Raw genomic sequence first — 19765 nt, 5'->3', positions numbered from 1 at the left:
ACCTCGTTTGGCAAGTGCTGAAGTGAGTATTACTCCTTTTACGCTTAGATGCCCCAAAGTTCTCTCAGAGCTGTGGCTCAATGACTGTACTCGTGATCTCAGACGCGCTTGCAGGCGTGCAGAGAGAAAATGGAAAAAGGATAAACTGCATGTCTCCCTAGAAATCCTTCGTGCTTGCCTTTCCGACTACCAGACGGCAGTCAAAGCAGCCAAAACAGAGCACATTTCTCTGTTAATCTCCAAAAACAGCCATAAACCTCTGGTCCTTTTTAATGTCCTTAACTCTATCATTAATCCCTGTGATGTATCCTCAATTGTGCCATCGACTACTCTGTAATAAGTTTCTTACATTTTTTATCGAAAAAGTATCTGCTCTTAGGCTAGCCCACACTAGTGCTACCCCAGAGCCTGCTCCTTCTCTGTGCCCTGCTGTCCTCGACCACTTTGAGCCTGTATCCCTCACTTCTCTCGCGGATGGTGTCAAGCACCTGCGGCCGACATACTGCACCTCAGACAGCATTCCCTCTCGCCTTCTCAGAGATGTTTTCGAATCAGTTGGAGCAAGCATTTTATTACTAATAAACACCTCTCTTAGCTTAGGATGCGTCCCAGCTGCCTTTAAACATGCCGTGGTGCAGCCACTACTTAAAAAGAAAAATCTCGACCCTTCCATTCTCGCACATTTTAGGCCCATCTCCCAGCTACCTTTTTTATCTAAAGCCCTGAAGCGAGTAGTCTATGTCCAGCTGCAGTCGTTCTTAACCACGCATGACATTCATGACAAGTTTCAGTCTGGCTTCAAACCCATGCACAGCACTGAAACAGCCCTTTTAAGAGTTTTTAATGATCTGCTCCTAGCCGCCGACTCAGGTAGCCCAGCTGTCCTGGTGCTGTTACACCTGACAGCTGCCTTCGACACTGTGGACCATAGCATCCTGTTGTCGCGGCTTGAACAGTCCGCAGGCATCACAGGCTCTGCCCTTGCATGGTTCAGGTCCTACCTGACAGACCGTAGCTTCTCAGTGCAGCTAGGTGCTTTCTCCTCTGCTAAAGCCCCTCTTACCTGTGGGTTCCCCAAGGCTCTATCCTGGGCCCCATCCTCTTTTTACTGTACATACTGCCCCTAGGCTCAATTCTCACTAAACACAATATTCCGATGATGTACAGATCTATCTGCCTCTCAAAGCAAATGTCAAACACTCACTAAAGCAGTTGATGGACTGCTTGATAGAGATAAAATCCTGGCTGAGCAAAAATGTCCTTAACCTCAACGAGAGAGCGAGACAGAGGTAATCTTGTTTGGACCCCAACCTCCATTACATTGCATTTAGCTGACGCTTTTATCTAAAGCGACTTACAATAAGTGCATTCGACCAAGAAGATACAAACTTGAAGAAAACAGAATCATATAAGTACATCAGGTTTCATAGAGCCAAACCATTTCAAGTGCTACTCAACTAGCTTTAGATAAGCCAGTCCTTTATTAGTATATAAGTGCTTTGTTAGCAATTCTTTGTTAGTAATTCTATTGCTCGAAGTGGAGTTGAAAGAGATGAGTTTTCAGTCTGCGCCGGAAGGTGTGTAAGCTTTCTGCTGTCCTGATTTCAATAGGCGCATTCACACCGCAGTACTTTTCCCACAAAGGTTCATGAGAACTTAGTTCATGAGAACTCTTTAGTTCTCATGAACTAAGTACAGATCGCGTTCACACCGGAATAAGTCCCTGGGGGAGGATTAGTCAAATGAAGCCACTGACGTCACTTCTTCTTCTTCTGCTTTGGGTTTACTGGCAGGCCGCAAACAACTTCACGGCATATACCATAGCTATATATAAACACTAGATGGCTCAAGGGGGAGTCGCTAAAAAGATATAGGAGGAGCAAGCCGGATACGTTGCTCTCACTCCTCTGGGCACTTTTCTCTGCGCCAGTTTCGGGGACCTGATGCTGGTGTCTGTTTAGTTTGTTGAGTTTAAACAATAAACTATATTATTCGTACCTCTCGTCTCGCCTCCCTGCTTTATGTTACAGCCCACGAGCCGGGTTGTAACATAATAATAAGATGGCGGCTTCACAAAACTTTTTGGGAGTTTCACGGGGCATGGTTTGCATTCCGCCCAGCCAATCAGACATTGGAACCTTTTTCTCCCACGAAAGTACCTGCTCTCTAGCAGGGACGGAAAAGGGGGTAAAAAAGGTTCTGAGGAACTAATTTTAGTTCCGGCTCTTTTTGGTGTGAACTCAACATTTCGGAACTATATCGGAACTAAAATGAGAACTGTACTCAAATGAGAAATGAGTACTGCGGTGGGGAGCTCATTCCACCATTTTGGAGTATTTCTCAAAGAATACACAGTAAAAGTACTTCAATGTATTGTTAGTAGCAGTCAAACTAGTACCGAGTCCAACAGTCAGTTTTATTAAGAACTTGTGGTAAAAAATATTTGTAAAAAGAAAATGAAGAGCTGCTGACTTGAAAAAACAAAAGCGAGAGACGGCTGAGTTGACCGCAGTGCAGAATCGCTGTATAGTTTAAATCTCCTAACAATGTTGTCCATTTTAGACATAGGCTTATTATATATACAGCCCTTAATAACATTCATTTTCTGGGCTCAATGTGTGTCTTGGCCGTTTTCGTTGTGATCGCTAAATGTACCTTGTTTCCCCTTGTTTATAATATTATCACTGTTCCAAGCAAACTAGTGTCTTTGTTTTGAAATCACTTCTGTGAGTTTCGCCCAGCCCCTCGCTCCAATGACCATTCGACCATTAAAAAGCAAAAACGCCTCTCAGACACTCTTCCGTTTACTTTTTTAATAAAGAAAAACAAATGGTCCGAAGATACACCCGTTCATCTCCCTCCATCGTGTTGATTTGAATCCGAAGTTCTGAACATGAGCCCGCCCCACTCGACCTTCTGAGCCAATCACAGCGCGATAATTACCTGCCTTCCGTTTCAACCATACTCCTTCCGTTTCCACTATACTTTCTCTCACACATACAGTGGGGCAAAAAAGTATTTAGTCAGCCACCAATTGTGCAAGTTCTCCCACTTAAAAAGATGAGAGAGGCCTTTAATTTTCATCCTAGGTACACTTCAACTATGAGAGACAGAATGGGGGGAAAGAATCCAGGAAATCACATTGTCGGATTTTTAATGAATTAATTGGTAAATTCCTCGGTAAAATAAGTATTTGGTCACCTACAAACAAACACGATTTCTGTCTCTCACAGACCTGTAACTTCTTCTTTAAGAGCCTCCTCTGTCCTCCACTCGTTAACTGTATTAATGGCACCTGTTTGAACTCGTTATCAGTATAAAAGACACCTGTCCCCAACCTCAAACAGTCACACTCCAAACTCCACTATGGCCAAGACCAAAGAGCTCTCAAAGGACACCAGAAACAAATTTGTAGACCTGCACCAGGCTTGGAAGACTGAATCTGCAATAGGTAAGCAGCTTGGTGTGAAGAAATCAACTGTGGGAGCAATTATTAGAAAATGGAAGACATACAAGACCACTGATAATCTCCCTCGATCTGATCACAAGAACGGTGAGCAAAGATCCCAGAACCACACGGGGGGACCTAGTCAATGACCTGCAGAGAGCTGGGACCAAAGTAATAAAGGCTACCATCAGTAACACACTACGCCGCCAGGGACTCAAATCCTGCAGTGCCAGACGTGTCCCCCTGCTTAAGCCAGTACATGTCCAGGCCCGTCTGAAGTTTGCTAGAGAGCATTTAGATGATCCAGAAGAGGATTGGGAGAATGTCATAAGGTCAGATGAAACCAAAATAGAACTTTTTGGTAAAAACCCAACAAGACGTGTTTGGAGGAGAAAGAATGCTGAGTTGCATCCAAAGAACACCATACCTACTGTGAAACATGGGGGTGGAAACATCATGCTTTGGGGCTGTTTTTCTGCAAAGGGACCAGGACGACTGATCCGTGTAAAGGAAAGAATGAATGGGGCCATGTATCGTGAGATTTTGAGTGACAACCTCCTTCCATCAGCAAGGGCATTGAAGATGAAACGTGGCTGGGTCTTTCAGCATGACAATGATCCCAAACACCGCCCGGGCAATTGGTGGCTGACTAAATACTTTTTTGCCCCACTGTACATACATTCTTCTCTTGCATACATACTGTATATTGTCTTCAGACATTCATATATTATTCATGATATTAAATGTAAACATTGAATGTGCATGAGCAACATGTTCAAATATGTGAATATGAGAGCAAAATGTATATATGTGTGAGTGAAAAATGTATAAATATGTGAGTGACAATACATGAATGTGTGCATTGAAATATGATAATATGATAGCAAAATGTATGAATGTGTGAGTGTAAATATATATGTGTGAGTATATGTGTGCATGTAAAAGGAGAATGTATGTGTGTGAGAGGACGGCCCCTCATAAATGGGGAAACATAGCACACATAAATATACATAGACATGTTATCTTTAATGCCTTGCAGACTTATTTATAGCTATACTTTACTTAAAAAGCTTTTTAAAATAGCTTATTTCACCCCAAAAGGATTGCAAAGTTTTCTGGAAGTATGAATAATTAAATAATTCAAAAAACAACTCATAAACAAAACTATTTGCCTGTTAAATACTAACAATAAATCTGTGTGCCATGGATGTAAATACAGTTTGTGACCACTCATAGAAACGTACAGTCTTCCATTGTTCACGTAGAGGCGGCTATTTATATTACTCTCATTGTTTGAATGAAAGCACCTGCAGAACCTGCAGAAACACTTGTTCTGAGCTTAATATAACTTAGAAACACATTTTCTTTTTAATCAACTTGAAAAAAGTTGTTGATATTATTTTAGTTCAAAAATATAGATTATATCCCCTAAAAAAACATTCTTCAGAGGCTTATACATATAGTTATGACACGTGAAATAAAATACTGTGCTATGACCTTTTTTATGACTTACTGCACTATGAATTGTTTATGATTCCTTCATGATATATTATACTATGCATTTTAATTGATTTTGTGGATGACAAAGGATACTTTTTTAAATTAGGTTTTACTATGTAATTTCTATATAATATTTTAAATGACATATCATTCTATAACATTTTTCAAGTATTTGTCATACTAGACTATATGCTAGCTATAGCTATATGTTATATACCGGTACTTAACCATGACTTGTTATGACATATACTATGTTACCTCTCTTACTCACTCTATGTGTGTGTCTTAGCAGCAGGAGCTGTAAGGAGTGCAGGTCTCCCTGCCAGGCAGCCTGCAGCAGCTGGGCCTGGGGGGACAGATGAGGCCTTGACATCCACCCCAGCACTTTCCCCTGGAGCTCGGGGGAGCTGATGTGGAGCGCTGTCTGCTGGCTGCGGTCACACAGGGTCAGATCTCCCCCCCCCCTCAGCAGCCGCTGCACCACCTGTAAACACCAGCAGCAGGTAAAACAACACGCAAGACACACCCACAATGAGTAGACCTTAACCTGTTAAGCCTGGGGGAGGGGGCTCCCGCAACATCTTGCAAGAAACAGCGTCTGAGGGCTTCTTAACATTTAACAAACTATGAATGTGTCATACCCACTTAACGGGAAGAAACTCAGCTACCTGACAATATAAACCATTTTTACCGAAATAAAACACAAGTCTAACGCCGAGCCTCTGATTTAGCACTAAGCGAAAGAGTGCTAACACACTTAACACATAACTCACGGTAGAAATATGTTATACTTCATCGGATCTGCACACACTAGATATCATATGAAAGGTGAGATTCCACATATTCCAATGGTATAAGTATAATCACTGTGCGACAAAACTCGCGGCAGCAAAAGCCAGCAAAGACAACACGCAACTTCACTTTACGGAGCCAAAACGGCAAATACGTCTTACCGTTGCTGTTTTCTGATCAAAAGTTGTGTTCAAGGGCATTACAACGCATATAAACGCTGCTGAAGGTTAATCCAATGTCTCTGTGTCACTTTGAAATGTTTACTGATAATCCATCATCATATTTATGGCAAAAACTGAGTTTTCATATAGAGCAGTGGTTCCCAACCTTTTTCAACTGGGTGCACTTAAGAATCAACATTTTTTCGCAGCCCACATTCAACCATAAACAATACGGAGGCTAAATACAGTTCTGATTGGTCAATTCAGATCATGTGAAACATTGTAAATCCAGTAGTACAGACCGCTGTCAAGGACTGAATGACCGTTGCTAAGGAGGATCGAGAAAGAGAAAGGAAAAGAGGTTAAAATAAAAACAAATCTTAATAATGAAAATGTTTCCAGACACATCATAATGTTATGCAAATTATTTGGCGGCAAATATTGAATTTACATGTACACCCTTTACTATTTTATTTGGGCTTTTAGATGAAGACCGCACACAGTTAATAAATTGAACTATTCTTCTGGCTAAAATACATATTTTTAAAAGTCAATCAAGGAGTAATCTTAATTTAAGGTGTTAGAAGAGTAGCTTAAAATTACAATTTATTTTGGAAAAATTGATTGCCACAAAAAATCATGTGGTGACTCAACACGCCATGAAATGGGAAATAATTAGCTCTAACGAAGAGTGGATTAAAGGAACAATAAATATGCTTGTTGTGGTTTTGGTGTGTTTTGGTTGTCATCCTATTTTTGTTTGTGACATTGTTGAAGTGATCCTACTGACTGTCTTTATTTCTTCTGTTTTTGTTTTTTTGAGATGGGAATGTAATCTCCTATGTGTTATTGGTATGTCCATGTTTGTGTCTTTCGCCTGTACAAAAAAAAAAAAAAAGAAAAGAATTAATAATAAAATAATAACAATTACTTGGCGGCCCACAGGTTGGGAACCGCTGATATAGAGTGTATGAGAGCTGTAACCCATCACTCTCATTCACCAATAGTAATGTTTAGATGGATTTTAGGAACTTCCCCTCGATTCTCTTGGCTCCAACGGTTCAAAAGAGATGTCAATCATCAAAATAGACCGACGGGTCCCAGAGATATGGCAAATACACCCAAATGACGCCAGAGGTGTTTTTTTCTTCTAAACCTCTCTAAAAAGGTCATATTTCACTTGTTTTGCATCCATCTTGATACAGGGTACTTATTATATTTTATAGTTTGGATTCCTAAAGCTTTTAGTCTACCATCCCATCATTTAAGGGTGGTTTTCACTATAAGGCGGTCCTGCCTGGGTCTCGTCTGGCTGCCTCCCTGAAGGCTCCCACAGGATTGTAGTTGACATCTTCGTAGATTCATCTTCTTATTACAGACACATGCATTTCCTAACATTCGGTCTATATGATGTAAAATGTATTATCTCTTCGATTTACACACGGCATCTATTGCACGTCTGTCCGTCCTGGGAGAGGGATCCCTCCTCTGTTGCTCTCCCTGAGGTTTCTCCCATTTTTCCCCCTTAAACTGTGGGTTTTCTCTGGAAGTTTTTCCTTGTACGATGTGAGGGTCTAAGGACAGAGGGTGTCGTATTGTCATACTGATATTCTGAACAATCTGTGCTGTTGTATTTGCTGTAAAGTGTCTCTACTGTAGGCTAATTTTATTATATGTACAGCACTTTGGCTCGACCAAAAATCGCTTATAAATGTGCTATATAATTAAAACTTGATTTGATTAATTAAAGAGAAATCTACAAACTAAAATAGACGAAATGTAGTAATTGTGTTTTGGATGTTTAAAACCATGGATTTGATCTTAATTGATAAAAAAAAAGAATAGTCTTAAATGGCTAAATTCTCAATAATTAATCTTTAATTCAGTGTGACTCATCTCATGTCACAGGGGATCACAGAGGAGAGTGTCTCCCCTGGGTTACCAGTATACATTAAGTCATGTGCTTGTTTTGAACATGCCCCCCCTGAGAGGGAGCAGAGGAGTTGCAAGCACATGAACACATGTTGTTGTTATTGATAGGAAAAACACAACCTGTATGATGAACTTGTAATTTTCCATGCAACAATGGACTGACATCAGATCTGCTACCACAGCTAGGTGACCGAAGGTAAAACATGATTACACAACAATAAAATCTCACATACACACTTTTACATTGCTTACCTGAGTTATTCCTATACGACAGATAAGTGGAAATGTTCCTTGTTCTTCCTCATCTTCAGTGTCGGAGACCCCCAGTTCCTCCTCTTCCTCATGGCTCATTACTGGGACCTCTTCAATTTCCTCTTCCTGCTCTTTTCGCAGAATCTTCTTGAAGCTGTTTATCTTCTCGCTTTCCTGCATAGTTCACAGATTATCAGTCAGATCTGTGTGTAGCACAGCCAGACAGAGGTCAGACACAACTTGACCTTTTTCTTGTTGTTATGGAAAAAGACAAATGAGAAGACAAAAGAGTCAGGAAGTAAGTAATTGCACATGCAGCACCGATTTATGGGAAGGGTTTCTTTCAGCCCAGTGTATGTATGTGTGTGATATTAGCGCCTAGATGCAAGTCTCTACTGATCCAAGAGTCCCAGTGGAGGTAGCACAGTGGGCGTGATCGGAATTATTCCCTCACTTTTATTGTGCTGCTGGTGGTGAATCGCCATAATATACATACTCTTTTAAAGAGTGTGTGTGTGTGTGTGTGTGTGTGTGTGTGTGTGTGTGTGTGTGTGTGTGTGTGTGTGTGTGTGTGTGTGTGTGTGTGTGTGTGTGTGTGTGTGTGTGTGTGTGTGTGTGTGTGTGTGTGTGTGTGTGTGTGTGTGTGTGTGTGTGTGTGTGTGTGTGTGTGTGTGTGTGTGTACTGGTTTAATGTTTGACAACACTAACAGAGCGACAGTCAAAGATGGCTGACATATTTTGTATGTAAAAGCAATACACTCAGTAAAATATTCGCAGATTTTCAGGAACTTGGAAGGCATTTCATATTTTTCATCAGCTTTGATAAGACTAACAACTAACAACAACTAACAACATTGCTATATCATTTTGAAATGAACTGTTCTTTACTCACTGTGGTGATGTCATGTTATGCTTTTAGCCCTTTTCTTTATATCCATTGATGAGATACTGCAGCCATATTTCTTGTCCGACCCTCCGTGGACATTTGACGCATAAACCTTTGATCCTTTAGAACAGACCCTCTGCTCCAGTGTCTGCTCTCCCTTCTTCTCTCCCCCTGCACACCTCCTACTCTACGTTTACACTTGGTTGCCTTGGAGATGGTCAGGCAGACAGGCGGGTTTAAAAGCCAGCTGGCTGCTTGTAGCCTGACACAATAAGACCGAGTGGAATATCAAGTTATAGCAGCTTTTTTTAGAGAATCATTTAGTAAATTGCTGTGTAAACTTGGAGGAGCATGACTTGATATTCCTTGCTCACCTGTGCTCCTATTTGCACTTGTTAACAGTTTAGAACTTTTGAAAACTTTAAATTCTTAAGAAACAAATTACTTTTGTATACTAATTTTCAGATATGTGCGCAAACTGATTTAATGGAGCTCGATTATATGAGGAATCATGTTACCCTTTAAAATGGTTGCTTTGGTGCCCTTTTCAGGAAAAGAATGCGGACAAATACATAAATAATGTCTCATCGAATACAAATATGAACATTATTTTTGAACTTCCACCGAGTTAAATCTTTTAATCAAATTTATTTCTGATCCTAAATAACAAGTATAATTCATTTTAAAATCATTTTAACCCTGTAAATGCCACTTTGTGCCACTGTGTGATGAAATCAAATGACAGAAATGTATAACATACTTAATGCTAAGGGTATTTTTTACACAGTCCGGGATATGTCACTGATTAGCAACTTGTACTTTGATGCATTGCTTTAAAAAATACAATGCCGCAGTTATAATATCATGAATTCTCCCCATGGGATAAACTTCAGAACATCACTCAACCTGGTGAAAATAGTAACAATGACAATTTTGAAACCAGGGCTCTAGACTGAAAGCATGTTATATCGCAATATAAGGCGTTGTTATATGCTGCATTGCCTTTTCAAAAAAATTGTAATAAAAATGATCAAAACATGATTTCGTACCTTCCAGTAATATAATACTTACTTCAAGATGGTCTCTTTATGAGGATATGGAACAGCTCCTCATAAACAGGAAGAATATCTCTACACTTGCACTTGCTGACAAATATATTGCTCGACTGACCTCTGTGAGGTGAAAGATATGAGTCTGATACATTTAGAAAAACCCCATGATGTAGAGTAATGCCACAGTGCTACCATGCTGCACAGTTCATAATCATAGGTGAAACACATTTAAGTTTGCCTTTGTAATCACCTTAGGAGTAATAATGCATATTGTTTGATATAATTGTGCACCTTTTCCTTTACAATACGATACGATACATGTTGTCAGTTCAACCATGATTTTTGTCTGCATCAAAGCAGCTCCATTTACAAATTTGACAGTTATATCACACTAATTAATTATCAGTTTTCGACTACCGAATGCCTTCCATGTAAACTAGCTTGTTGTAACGCTCCGGGTGACCACTAGATGGCAGCGTTTCACAATTCTGTATATAATCCTGTAGCCACACACACACACACACACACACACACACACACACACACACACACACACACACACACACACACACACACACACACACACACACACACACACACACACACACACACACACACACACACACACACACACACACACACACTGCTGTATCCACGTGTATTACACTTCAACACACAGTATATTGCAATACCTTTTTATTCTTCCAATATCACATATGATGCATATTGACCTCTTTATGTTCAATAATAAGAAGATTCATGATATGATGTTTCCTGGATAGTATTTTTGGAATTGTGTGACGTTTATTTTTCTTATCTCAGTCATAAGATTCTAGTGCCTTCAAATGGAAGTTGATGGGGTTATTTTCACTTTAAAAGTGATGTACTGGTATTATACTTTGCTGTCACAATAATTCCAAAAGATATATTTAGTTAAGGTTATATTCCAGCACTTTTGTGTGTTTATTTTGTTTATCAAGTCATTAAGTGTTTTTTGTAGGGCTGTTTTGGCCGCTGTCTCAGATGAACCAATGGAAAAGTACCATTAGGAGTCCGGAGCCTCCTCCTCCCCTCCCCTCGCTTCCCCTCGCCTCCCCCTCACCGCGCGTGTAATTGCCTTGTCTGGAATCTGTCCCGTGTCCCCGCCGCTCACCAACAGCGGTGTTCTCGCAGAGAGAAGCAGTGGACCCTCACACACACACACACACACACACACACACACACACACACACACACACACACACACACACACACACACACACACACACACACACACACACACACACACACACACACACACACACTCAGCCTGTCCGCTCCCAGGCTGGTGCGTCCCGTTACGCACCGTGCACACTCCAAAAGCGCACTCCGGATTTCCACCAAATCCTAAAGACTCATTGTGGTTGAGATAGCCACAACTTTCGGTCAGTATGTTTAACGTGTGGATGACAGCGGGTTTGTGACAGGAAGACTCCGGGGAGTTAGGACGAGTCTTGGTTCCACACCTCCCCCGCGGGCAGTTTGCGCAAGGTGATACAGCAGCTAAAGGATCCTTAACCGCGCGGCTGCATTACATGGATTTCTTCACATGATGTCATCCATTACTGAATTAGCTCCTGTCAGTTGTGCTCCTCTTCACTTCCTTCCTAAACTTCAGTAAGTGGACCTTTGTGAGAGCAGCAGGATGGGATCGCAGAGCGGGGCAGCAGCAACGCACGCGCTCCTGTGGTTCATTGTTGGTGAGTCCAACACTCTTAATTTCTCTCAAGCAATTGACTGTTCTTTGTGTGACTTTTGTAAAGTGTCTTTGAGTATTTTGAAAACGGTAAATGAAACGTCATATTATTTTATATATATTATTACTCCCATGTGTGTGATAAAGAGAAAAAAAGCTGGTTATAGCCTAAATTATAACTTCTGGTTGGGACATATCAAACGAATTATTTTCCCTTATACAAAAAAGTGAAAACTGAAGAATTAGGATGATTTATCTTGTGTCTATTGAGGTTAAAATATGTGTGAACGATTTACTGTACTATTATTTACATAGACCATACATCAATACAAAATGATGTGTGCATTTTGGCTGGTTTATGAATGACATTGACAAGTTAGATGCTGCGCTGGACTTTGCATTTTTGCACTAATACAATTGAACTGAATTGAAAATTGACTTTAATCAATGTCAAATAATTACACATAATGGTATAAGGTTAGTTGAAAGCAAACATATTAGGTGACATTTAATATTATAGTGTTAACTTGATGACTTTTAGCAGGATAATTGTCTTTGTCCTTTATGTCATTGTCTCACTCTCGTTAGTGACCTAATCTGTGAGTTTGTTATGATATACTGTCAAATGAATTAGTGTATTATAGTATCTGCCACCATGCGAGGTGAAGTGTAAACTTACATTTTGTTGTCAAAACTTGAGCAGTTCAACATATGTTCAGAGCAGTAGTTAGGAACAAATCTATAAATCTTTTTCGTGACTATAGTCGTGTAATCTATACAACCCAATATTTGAATGGGATTTGCAAAACTGCAAATAAGGAGATTACTTTTTAGAATACATGTGATTGTTTATTTTTCAAGGTGTATCGGTTTTTTTCCATAGCTGCTGTTCTTTTCAGATGGTAAAGATAGATAGACCATCTAATTTGCAAACAATGAATTTATTATTTCTCAGAAACTGAAATACCACGACACCCATGCACTAACCTTACAAGTCAACTATTTCATTATAATGTTTTTTAATAACAGGTGGGAATTGTGTGCAAACAAACCTGTTCAGTTATTTCTCTGGAATACAGTTTATGATTTAGTTCACTTTATTTGAAAAACCTGAAAATCTGGTTTAGAAATCACGTCATGCCTACCTTACAGTTTTTTTTCCCTTTGAGTTCTATATTTAATGTACAAAACAAGTGACAGGAAGATACATTACAGCACCTCCTGTTTTTGCTGTTTAAAATATGCTCTGCTGTTCAGCCCCATGTTAGTCTCATCGCTAGGTGTGTAGGCTCCTCTAAATGTAAGACTCTCTCCTTGGAGTGGCAGGAGTTTCTTATAGCATTTTCTCTACATTTGTGCAATCATGCAACATTATCAGGTCATTGCAATCATGCTCACTTTTAAGACACTTAATCCGATGACTTCATTCATAGCTGAGATATAGGGCACTCTGCTGGAGGGGTTTTGAGAAAAATCTAAATATTCATGTATGGCGGCTGATTCTGCCATTCAATCTAGATACAACAAAAATAATAAATGAATACATCCATGTGTAGGCAGTTGTCAACCCAGACCAGTTGGATTGTGAAGTGTTATTCAAGAAATACTTCTTCTTTCCTTCTTCTACACAACATATTGAGTAGAATATTCACGTTTTTGTGCGACCAAACAACAAAGTGCAGGCTGAACATCTGGTCAGGGACCTTTGCTGCACATCTACTCCTATTATCCACTATTCCTGTATTCTCTCTACTTTCATGTGTCTCATAAAGGCATCAAATGTCTAAAAAATGTTTGCCTTTTATGAAGCATCATTACCAATGTATTTGAACAAGACAAATTATCTGGTTATGATTCGGGTGGTTAGGATCTTCCAATGTTTTTTTTCAAATTATAGTGAAGGGCGGCTCTGGCTCAGTTTGAGTGATTTCCCACCAATTGAAAGACCAGTGGTTTGATCCCCAGCTCATGCAGTCAAAATGTCAAAGTGTCTTTTGCCTAAATGTCTCCCAATGGCATGGCCAACCGTGTGTGGATGTTAGTCTCCCTGAGCAGGTGGTATTTCGTGTAGCAGCCTCTGTATGAATGTGTGTCATTACATTTACATACATTACATGTCACTTATCCAAAGCGACTTGGCTGCGGCCACACGAGGACGAAAACGGCTAAACGCATAGGATTAACGCAAACACAATCGCAAAAAAGCTTCCGTCCACACGCAATAGTTATCCGGATAGTGTCTGTCCACACGAGACCGCTCCGTTTAGCTCCAACCGCTGGAGAAGCTGCAGTACATATGCAGGAGCCTCTACGTGGCGCTGTAACTTCCTCCACAAAAGCAGCGAAGAAGCATGGTTGTCATGGTTGCCCTTCTGTTTATTCTCCGCGGTGGGGGCCGAGGGAACCGGGCAGAGTTTTTCGCCAGTCAGCGTGTATTAAAGTTTAAATCTTCCGGACAAAATTATAAAAGTGCCGGTCAAAGGTCTTCTTTGTTATTTATTGAGCTTTAAAACAAATGAATAACGACTCTATATAATATAATAATAAAATACACGGAGCCTCTTTTTTTCCTCCCTCTCTTCGGACAGCGCCAGTGTCTGTCTCATGCAGCAGCTCATCCAGTAATCAGTGACCCGGCCGACAGTAAAAATAAACATATTTATAACTAGTTTAGGGAGTTTGAGAGGTAATTAAAATAGCTAAGGGTGATGATCTGACTTGAAGTGTGTGTTTTGCTGCAGCGGGAGGAGCTGCAGGTGGGCAGAGCTGCGTGTCTCCGTCCTGTCAGATTAGACTTCACTCGAGTTTAGGTCCATATCGAGAGAAAGATAAATAATCTGAATTCAGTGTGCAGTTTACTTTGACGCGGGGGTGAGCAGCAGAGGTGGGGAGAGGCGGGGCTATTGCCTCATCATTATCAGAAAATGATCGTATAGGGCGTACACACGGAGCCGTTTGACCCCCCAGAGCGCTGCGTATGCCGTTCTATCCACCTTGGGACCCGTTATCGTTTCCTCAGTCGTTTAGTGCCGTATTCGGTCGTCCTCGTGTGACCGAACGGTCTATATGACACTAAACAGTAACGCAAACGACCGTTTTCGTCCTCGTGTGGCCGCAGACTTACATACAGTGCTGTGAGCAATCAGCGACACAACGACATGCTGACTGCAGTGGGACTCGAACCTGCTCTCACCTGATCTGAAGGTCATCGCATCAGTGAGCCACATCCTCCAATGGGTCAATTCTGATTTGTGTATAATGCACTTAAAGGGGTCGCAAAGACTAGAGAGGCTCTTTATAAATGCAGTGCATGCCATTTGTCATATTTTAAACAGTAGAATAATTACCTATTTAGCCTTTATTTCAAAATGTTCAATATTCTTCATACATAATCACAACACTCAGAAGTGGCGTTACATGTTTCTTCCCTTATAGACAGCTACTAGCTACTTGTTTGAAAATAATGTGACGTGACCAGTAAGTATATACAGTATAAAGATGCTTATGTAGATGTAGATGCAGCATTTCATTTTGCTGAATGGACTCACCATTCAGCAAAATTACGTGCTGCATCTCTGACAAGGAAACAATCTTTGAAAGAGCATAAAAATAAGTGACAATATGAGAGAATATAAACCAGAGATTGGCAAAGATATTCATTTTGTACTCAGGCCAACTAAAGGAATTCGAGTTAATTAGCAACAGCTGTGGTGCAGACGTGTTACCATTACACTTTCGTTTACCACTGCATCTTTTTTAGCTCATGCTATTGGAACATGTCTCTTTTTCAAATTACAATTAGTTACATAAAAATAAACAGTTGTGCATTCATGACTCAACTTACACGTGTTTGCCTGGCTGAAAAAGTGGGAAGTACAAAGGTGAGATTCAATGCAGCATATCCCACTGATGATTCATACTGTAATCAACGACTGATTCAGCAGCTTTTAGCAGTGGAGCTCCCCTCACTGGTGACTAAGAGCACTGCTGTCAGTTTGATTTCATTTTGTTTCTTCCTCTTTCTAAAAGACTGAAAAGCCACAGTAATATTCCTGATTTGATAACTATGTTGCAAGCAGAGCTATCAACCTCATAAACAGGGTTTGCGTGGGCCTAGTTTGGTACTGAGGGGAACATAACAGCTTGCACCTCGCTGAAAATTGTGGTCGTGTGCATACTGTAAGTGACCTCTAGTATGAAGCGTAAAGTAACCACTCAGCTTACAAACATAATATGAACAAATTACATATATCTTTTATAAATTGTACTTCAACTACATGTACAGTTTTCTAGACTTTGCAATGACTCAAATCGCTATACGACAGAACTTTCACCCATTCACACTTGGTGAACATGCTCAGAAGAATTAACATTCACACTGTTTAGTACACTATCGGGAGTCATTTATGTAAAGTATGTTTCCTAAGGACTCTTGGACATACTGAGGTGTCTGGGGATCTAGGGTTAGGGTTAAAGGAACTGAAATCAGCAAAGTGAAGTACACTGTATTGCCATATGAACACGATGTAATGAGTGCTAGACATGGATTTCTTTCATTGTTTCAATAATTCAATGTCCTCCATAATGCATTGCCATTTATTCAAAATGTATGATAAGACCATTCAGCTGATAAAGCCATGTAATGCAGGAACATCCCAGTGAGGAGTCATTGTCTCATTTGGACTCTTTCTCTGTAAAATACACACATAAAAACCACAGCACATGTAATATTAGACTTATGAACTCACTTATTTGACTTGGTCCCAGCTTATTGAACTAACCACTAAATGCTTCACCACTGAACTGTAATACAAATCTCCTTTCCTTACCCAACCTTAAATTGTCCTAGAAAAGTTCTCAGTTGCCTCAATTGTGTTCGTTTTATTTACATCTGTCTTGACACACATTTCAAATACGCAATGGCTATACACCGAACTTGAGTGTGTGCACGTACGCCGTGACGTTCGCCAGCAAAGTTGTTCAGACATACTTCCTCTACTCTTTGCCCTTTGTTTCCTGTTACAAAGGCTCCATGTAGGTGTTCTGTACTCCGAGATAGAGTTATGACTCATCACAGCAGCACCAGGTTGCCTCATTACTGTTTCACCACCTGAAAAAGCAAAGCGACTTTTAATATCCTCTAGTAATGTTTTGGGCCAAGTAAAGAGTGCAGAACGGATGAAGGGAAAGGTGTCTTCACTCTTTCCCAGAGATGGGAATGGATGAGAGACACTTTAATCCTCTTTCCCTGACATGACCGTCTTTCATCCAACAGCTCAGGATTCAATTTGAATCTGTTTGAAATATTTCAGAAACACAAGCGACTCACTGAACGGTAGTAAAATGACAAAAGATAAATACTTTTAGGAATGCCTCTGGGGAAAACATCTGGCAATTCTGACAGTGTGACTTGGATGACCGAATATCCTAAAAGCAATCTAAATGTTTGACGCAATGCAATCTGAAAAATTTGAGTGTTTCCTTGAACAATGTCTGGCAGGTCTCTGAATAGCAAGAATTGGTGGCCCGTTACCTTTAACACTAGAACCGCCAGGGGTCGCTGTATACCTAAAACCGCCAACGGGTAAAATGTACCCGCTATTAGAATGCATTGATTTTCAAGGTACAATGTTCTTTTATTTATCATACTAGAACACGGGGTTCAGAGTGGGTTTTGATTGCACAGTGATGAAACGTATACCAATAGAATCTGTGGACTCTCAGCTTTCATATGATATATAATGCTAAAAGTGTCTATCTCTCTCTCTCTCTCTCTCTCTCTCTCTCTCTCTCTATATATATATATATATATATATATATATATATATATATCTATCTATCTCTCTATCTATAAGGAACCACAGTAAACAACAGGCGTTGCTATAGCAACACGTCATGTTTATGTTTTGCGCAAGATCAATAGCGCGAAAATAACTGCATTTCCTATAAGGTAAATATTACCCGCTGGCGCTGATGGCTATAAATGGCAATTTTTTGGGCCATTTTTTCAATCTGACTTCATATTGACAATTTTTAACAACAGAGGGTGCTACATAACACACTTTCAGGAAAAGTCACAGACTGGGAGACATGAATATTTTATTGAAAAAAATACAATCAACATTTTTTACCCATTGGCGGTTCTAGTGTTAATAAGTCTGGGGCATTATTTGAATCAATTTTTCATCCAAAATGAAAAAAGCTATTAAAAGGTTAGCTCAAATTGATGAATTTTGGTTGGATGGCTTCTTTCTAAGCTTATAGAAATCCAGCTGATTTAAAGCATGGTTTCAGATTCTTTAAATTGTGTCTAATTAAATACTATCGATGTACATGCATTATGTGCATCAATAGTTACTGCCTATTGTAATCATACTTTGAAGTGAACCTAGTTTAGAAGCTTTTACAAGACTTAATAGCCAAATTAAAGTGGGTATATTTGTCCTGGCAATCATGTGTAAGCGTATTGGTTGACCTAATCAACAACAAACTGCACAGGGAAATATAAAAGGGAAGTTTTGGTTTAAAGAGGCTGTCACTTTTCAAATGTTATTTGACTTTGGGCCACTAGGGGGCAGTGCAAAGAGCTGTAAGTAAGGGATAATGTGCTGCGACGCGGTCATTATGGGGAAAAGAACACCGACAGGCTGATCAGGAGCCCGACGCGAAGCGGAGGGATCTAGATCGGCATGAAGGTGTTCTTTTCCCCATAATGACCAAGTCGCTGCACATTATCCCGCTTATTACATGGCCACATTCTCAACAAAGTAACGTTATGACTCCCAATATTAATTGAAATGCTTTTATGGATTTAGAAAATGATTTTATTGATTTAAAAAAAATAGTTGTATGTATTGATTTAAATTGACATGCATCCGCGAAGAAAAATAGTCCGATGTTACTGTTTGAACTAACGTAGCAACGGCAGGAACTGCTTCGATAGCGTTTTTGAGGAGCTTTCTGATTACAGATTTGAAAACATCGCTGCTTGCTTTAAAAGTAGCACAATTCATGATGTCAAACCTTGGAAAGTATCTCGATATCCCTGCCCTGATGCCAAAGTAACTGCACACTGTATGTTTTGCCATTTGATGTATATGTCTGGACCGCTGCGTAAAAAGGAGGGTTTCTGCCCGTTACTTCTCCGCTGTTTTCTTGTCCCTCTTGTCTTTTTCTTTTCTTCACTGGGGACTCATCAGCCACTAACTATTACTCCAAATTACTGTGCTCTCCAAATATATTAAAATGAATGTTAAAATCCTCCATGTTGCTATCACACGACAGCGGAAAACTAAAGACAATCAGACAGTTTGCTTGCTTTTCAAACTGTTACATTTGAAAAACAGTTAGAGCGTCTCTTGTCAGTTTGAAAAGCCAACGGTAGGACCTGCTTGCGTTTTTGAGGAGATTTTTGATTACAGATTTGAAAACATCGCTCCTTGCTTTAAAAGTAGCACAATTCATGATGTCAAACCTTGGAAAGTATCTAGATATCCCTGCCCTAATGACAAAGTAACTGGCAAGTGAATATGTGTCGCCGTTTGATGTCTATGTCTGGACCGCTGCGTAAAAAGGAGGGTTTCTGCCCCGTTACTTCTCCGCTGTTTTTCTTGTCCCAGTTCCAAAAGCAAACTGCATGCAGTTTGCTTTTCGGCCCAACTGTATACAGTTAAATCGACCGGACTTCTTTCTGAAGATGTGAGCGTCCTTAACAACGGTCAATAAGTCCTTGACAGCGGTCTGTCTGTTCGGTATTAACAACGTGTCACGTGTTCTGAATTGACCAATCAGAATCGAGTATTCAACTAAGCCATGTAATAAACATAGATGGATAATTTTAATGCTTTGAATGAATCATAAACGAACTTTGAAAAATAATAATTATAATTAATTTGCATAAAGAATGAAGAGTATACAACCAGGCCCACCTTAACCTGCCATCAGGCCCTGGGGCCCCCTATTTAAACAACAAATGAAAGTCATTTATAGCTTCTGCAGGCACTGTGA

At 40.1% G+C, this 19765-nt stretch overlaps 2 protein-coding genes across 4 annotated transcripts in view; one reads left to right on the top strand and one right to left on the bottom strand.

Annotated features, from left to right (window-relative positions):
• Positions 1–9157, bottom strand: part of map3k19 (mitogen-activated protein kinase kinase kinase 19) — a 28946-nt gene extending 19789 nt beyond the window's left edge. Inside the window, exons 1-3 of one of the 3 annotated variants that reach the window (XM_034110067.1) lie at positions 8978–9157; positions 8086–8336; positions 5220–5432 (exon numbers count right to left, since the gene is read on the bottom strand). In XM_034110067.1, coding sequence (XP_033965958.1) covers positions 5220–5432; positions 8086–8265 — 393 coding nt within the window. In that variant the 5' untranslated portion in view covers positions 8266–8336; positions 8978–9157. The remainder of the gene's footprint in view (positions 1–5219; positions 5433–8085; positions 8337–8977) is intronic. The other 2 variants (XM_034110068.1, XM_034110069.1) reach the window with 2 other exon arrangements.
• A 2016-nt stretch (positions 9158–11173) lies between these two features.
• Positions 11174–19765, top strand: part of ramp1 (receptor activity modifying protein 1) — a 135772-nt gene continuing 127180 nt past the window's right edge. The window contains exon 1 of the mRNA XM_034110071.2: positions 11174–11762. Within this exon, the coding sequence (XP_033965962.1) occupies positions 11708–11762 (55 nt within the window). The 5' untranslated portion in view covers positions 11174–11707. The remainder of the gene's footprint in view (positions 11763–19765) is intronic.

This window comes from Pseudochaenichthys georgianus, chromosome 21 (genome assembly GCF_902827115.2).
Source record: "Pseudochaenichthys georgianus chromosome 21, fPseGeo1.2, whole genome shotgun sequence".
Classification (NCBI taxonomy): Eukaryota; Metazoa; Chordata; class Actinopteri; order Perciformes; family Channichthyidae; genus Pseudochaenichthys; species Pseudochaenichthys georgianus.
The sequence above is the reverse complement of the archived record's forward strand: the minus strand, read 5'-3'. Positions and strand labels throughout refer to the sequence as shown.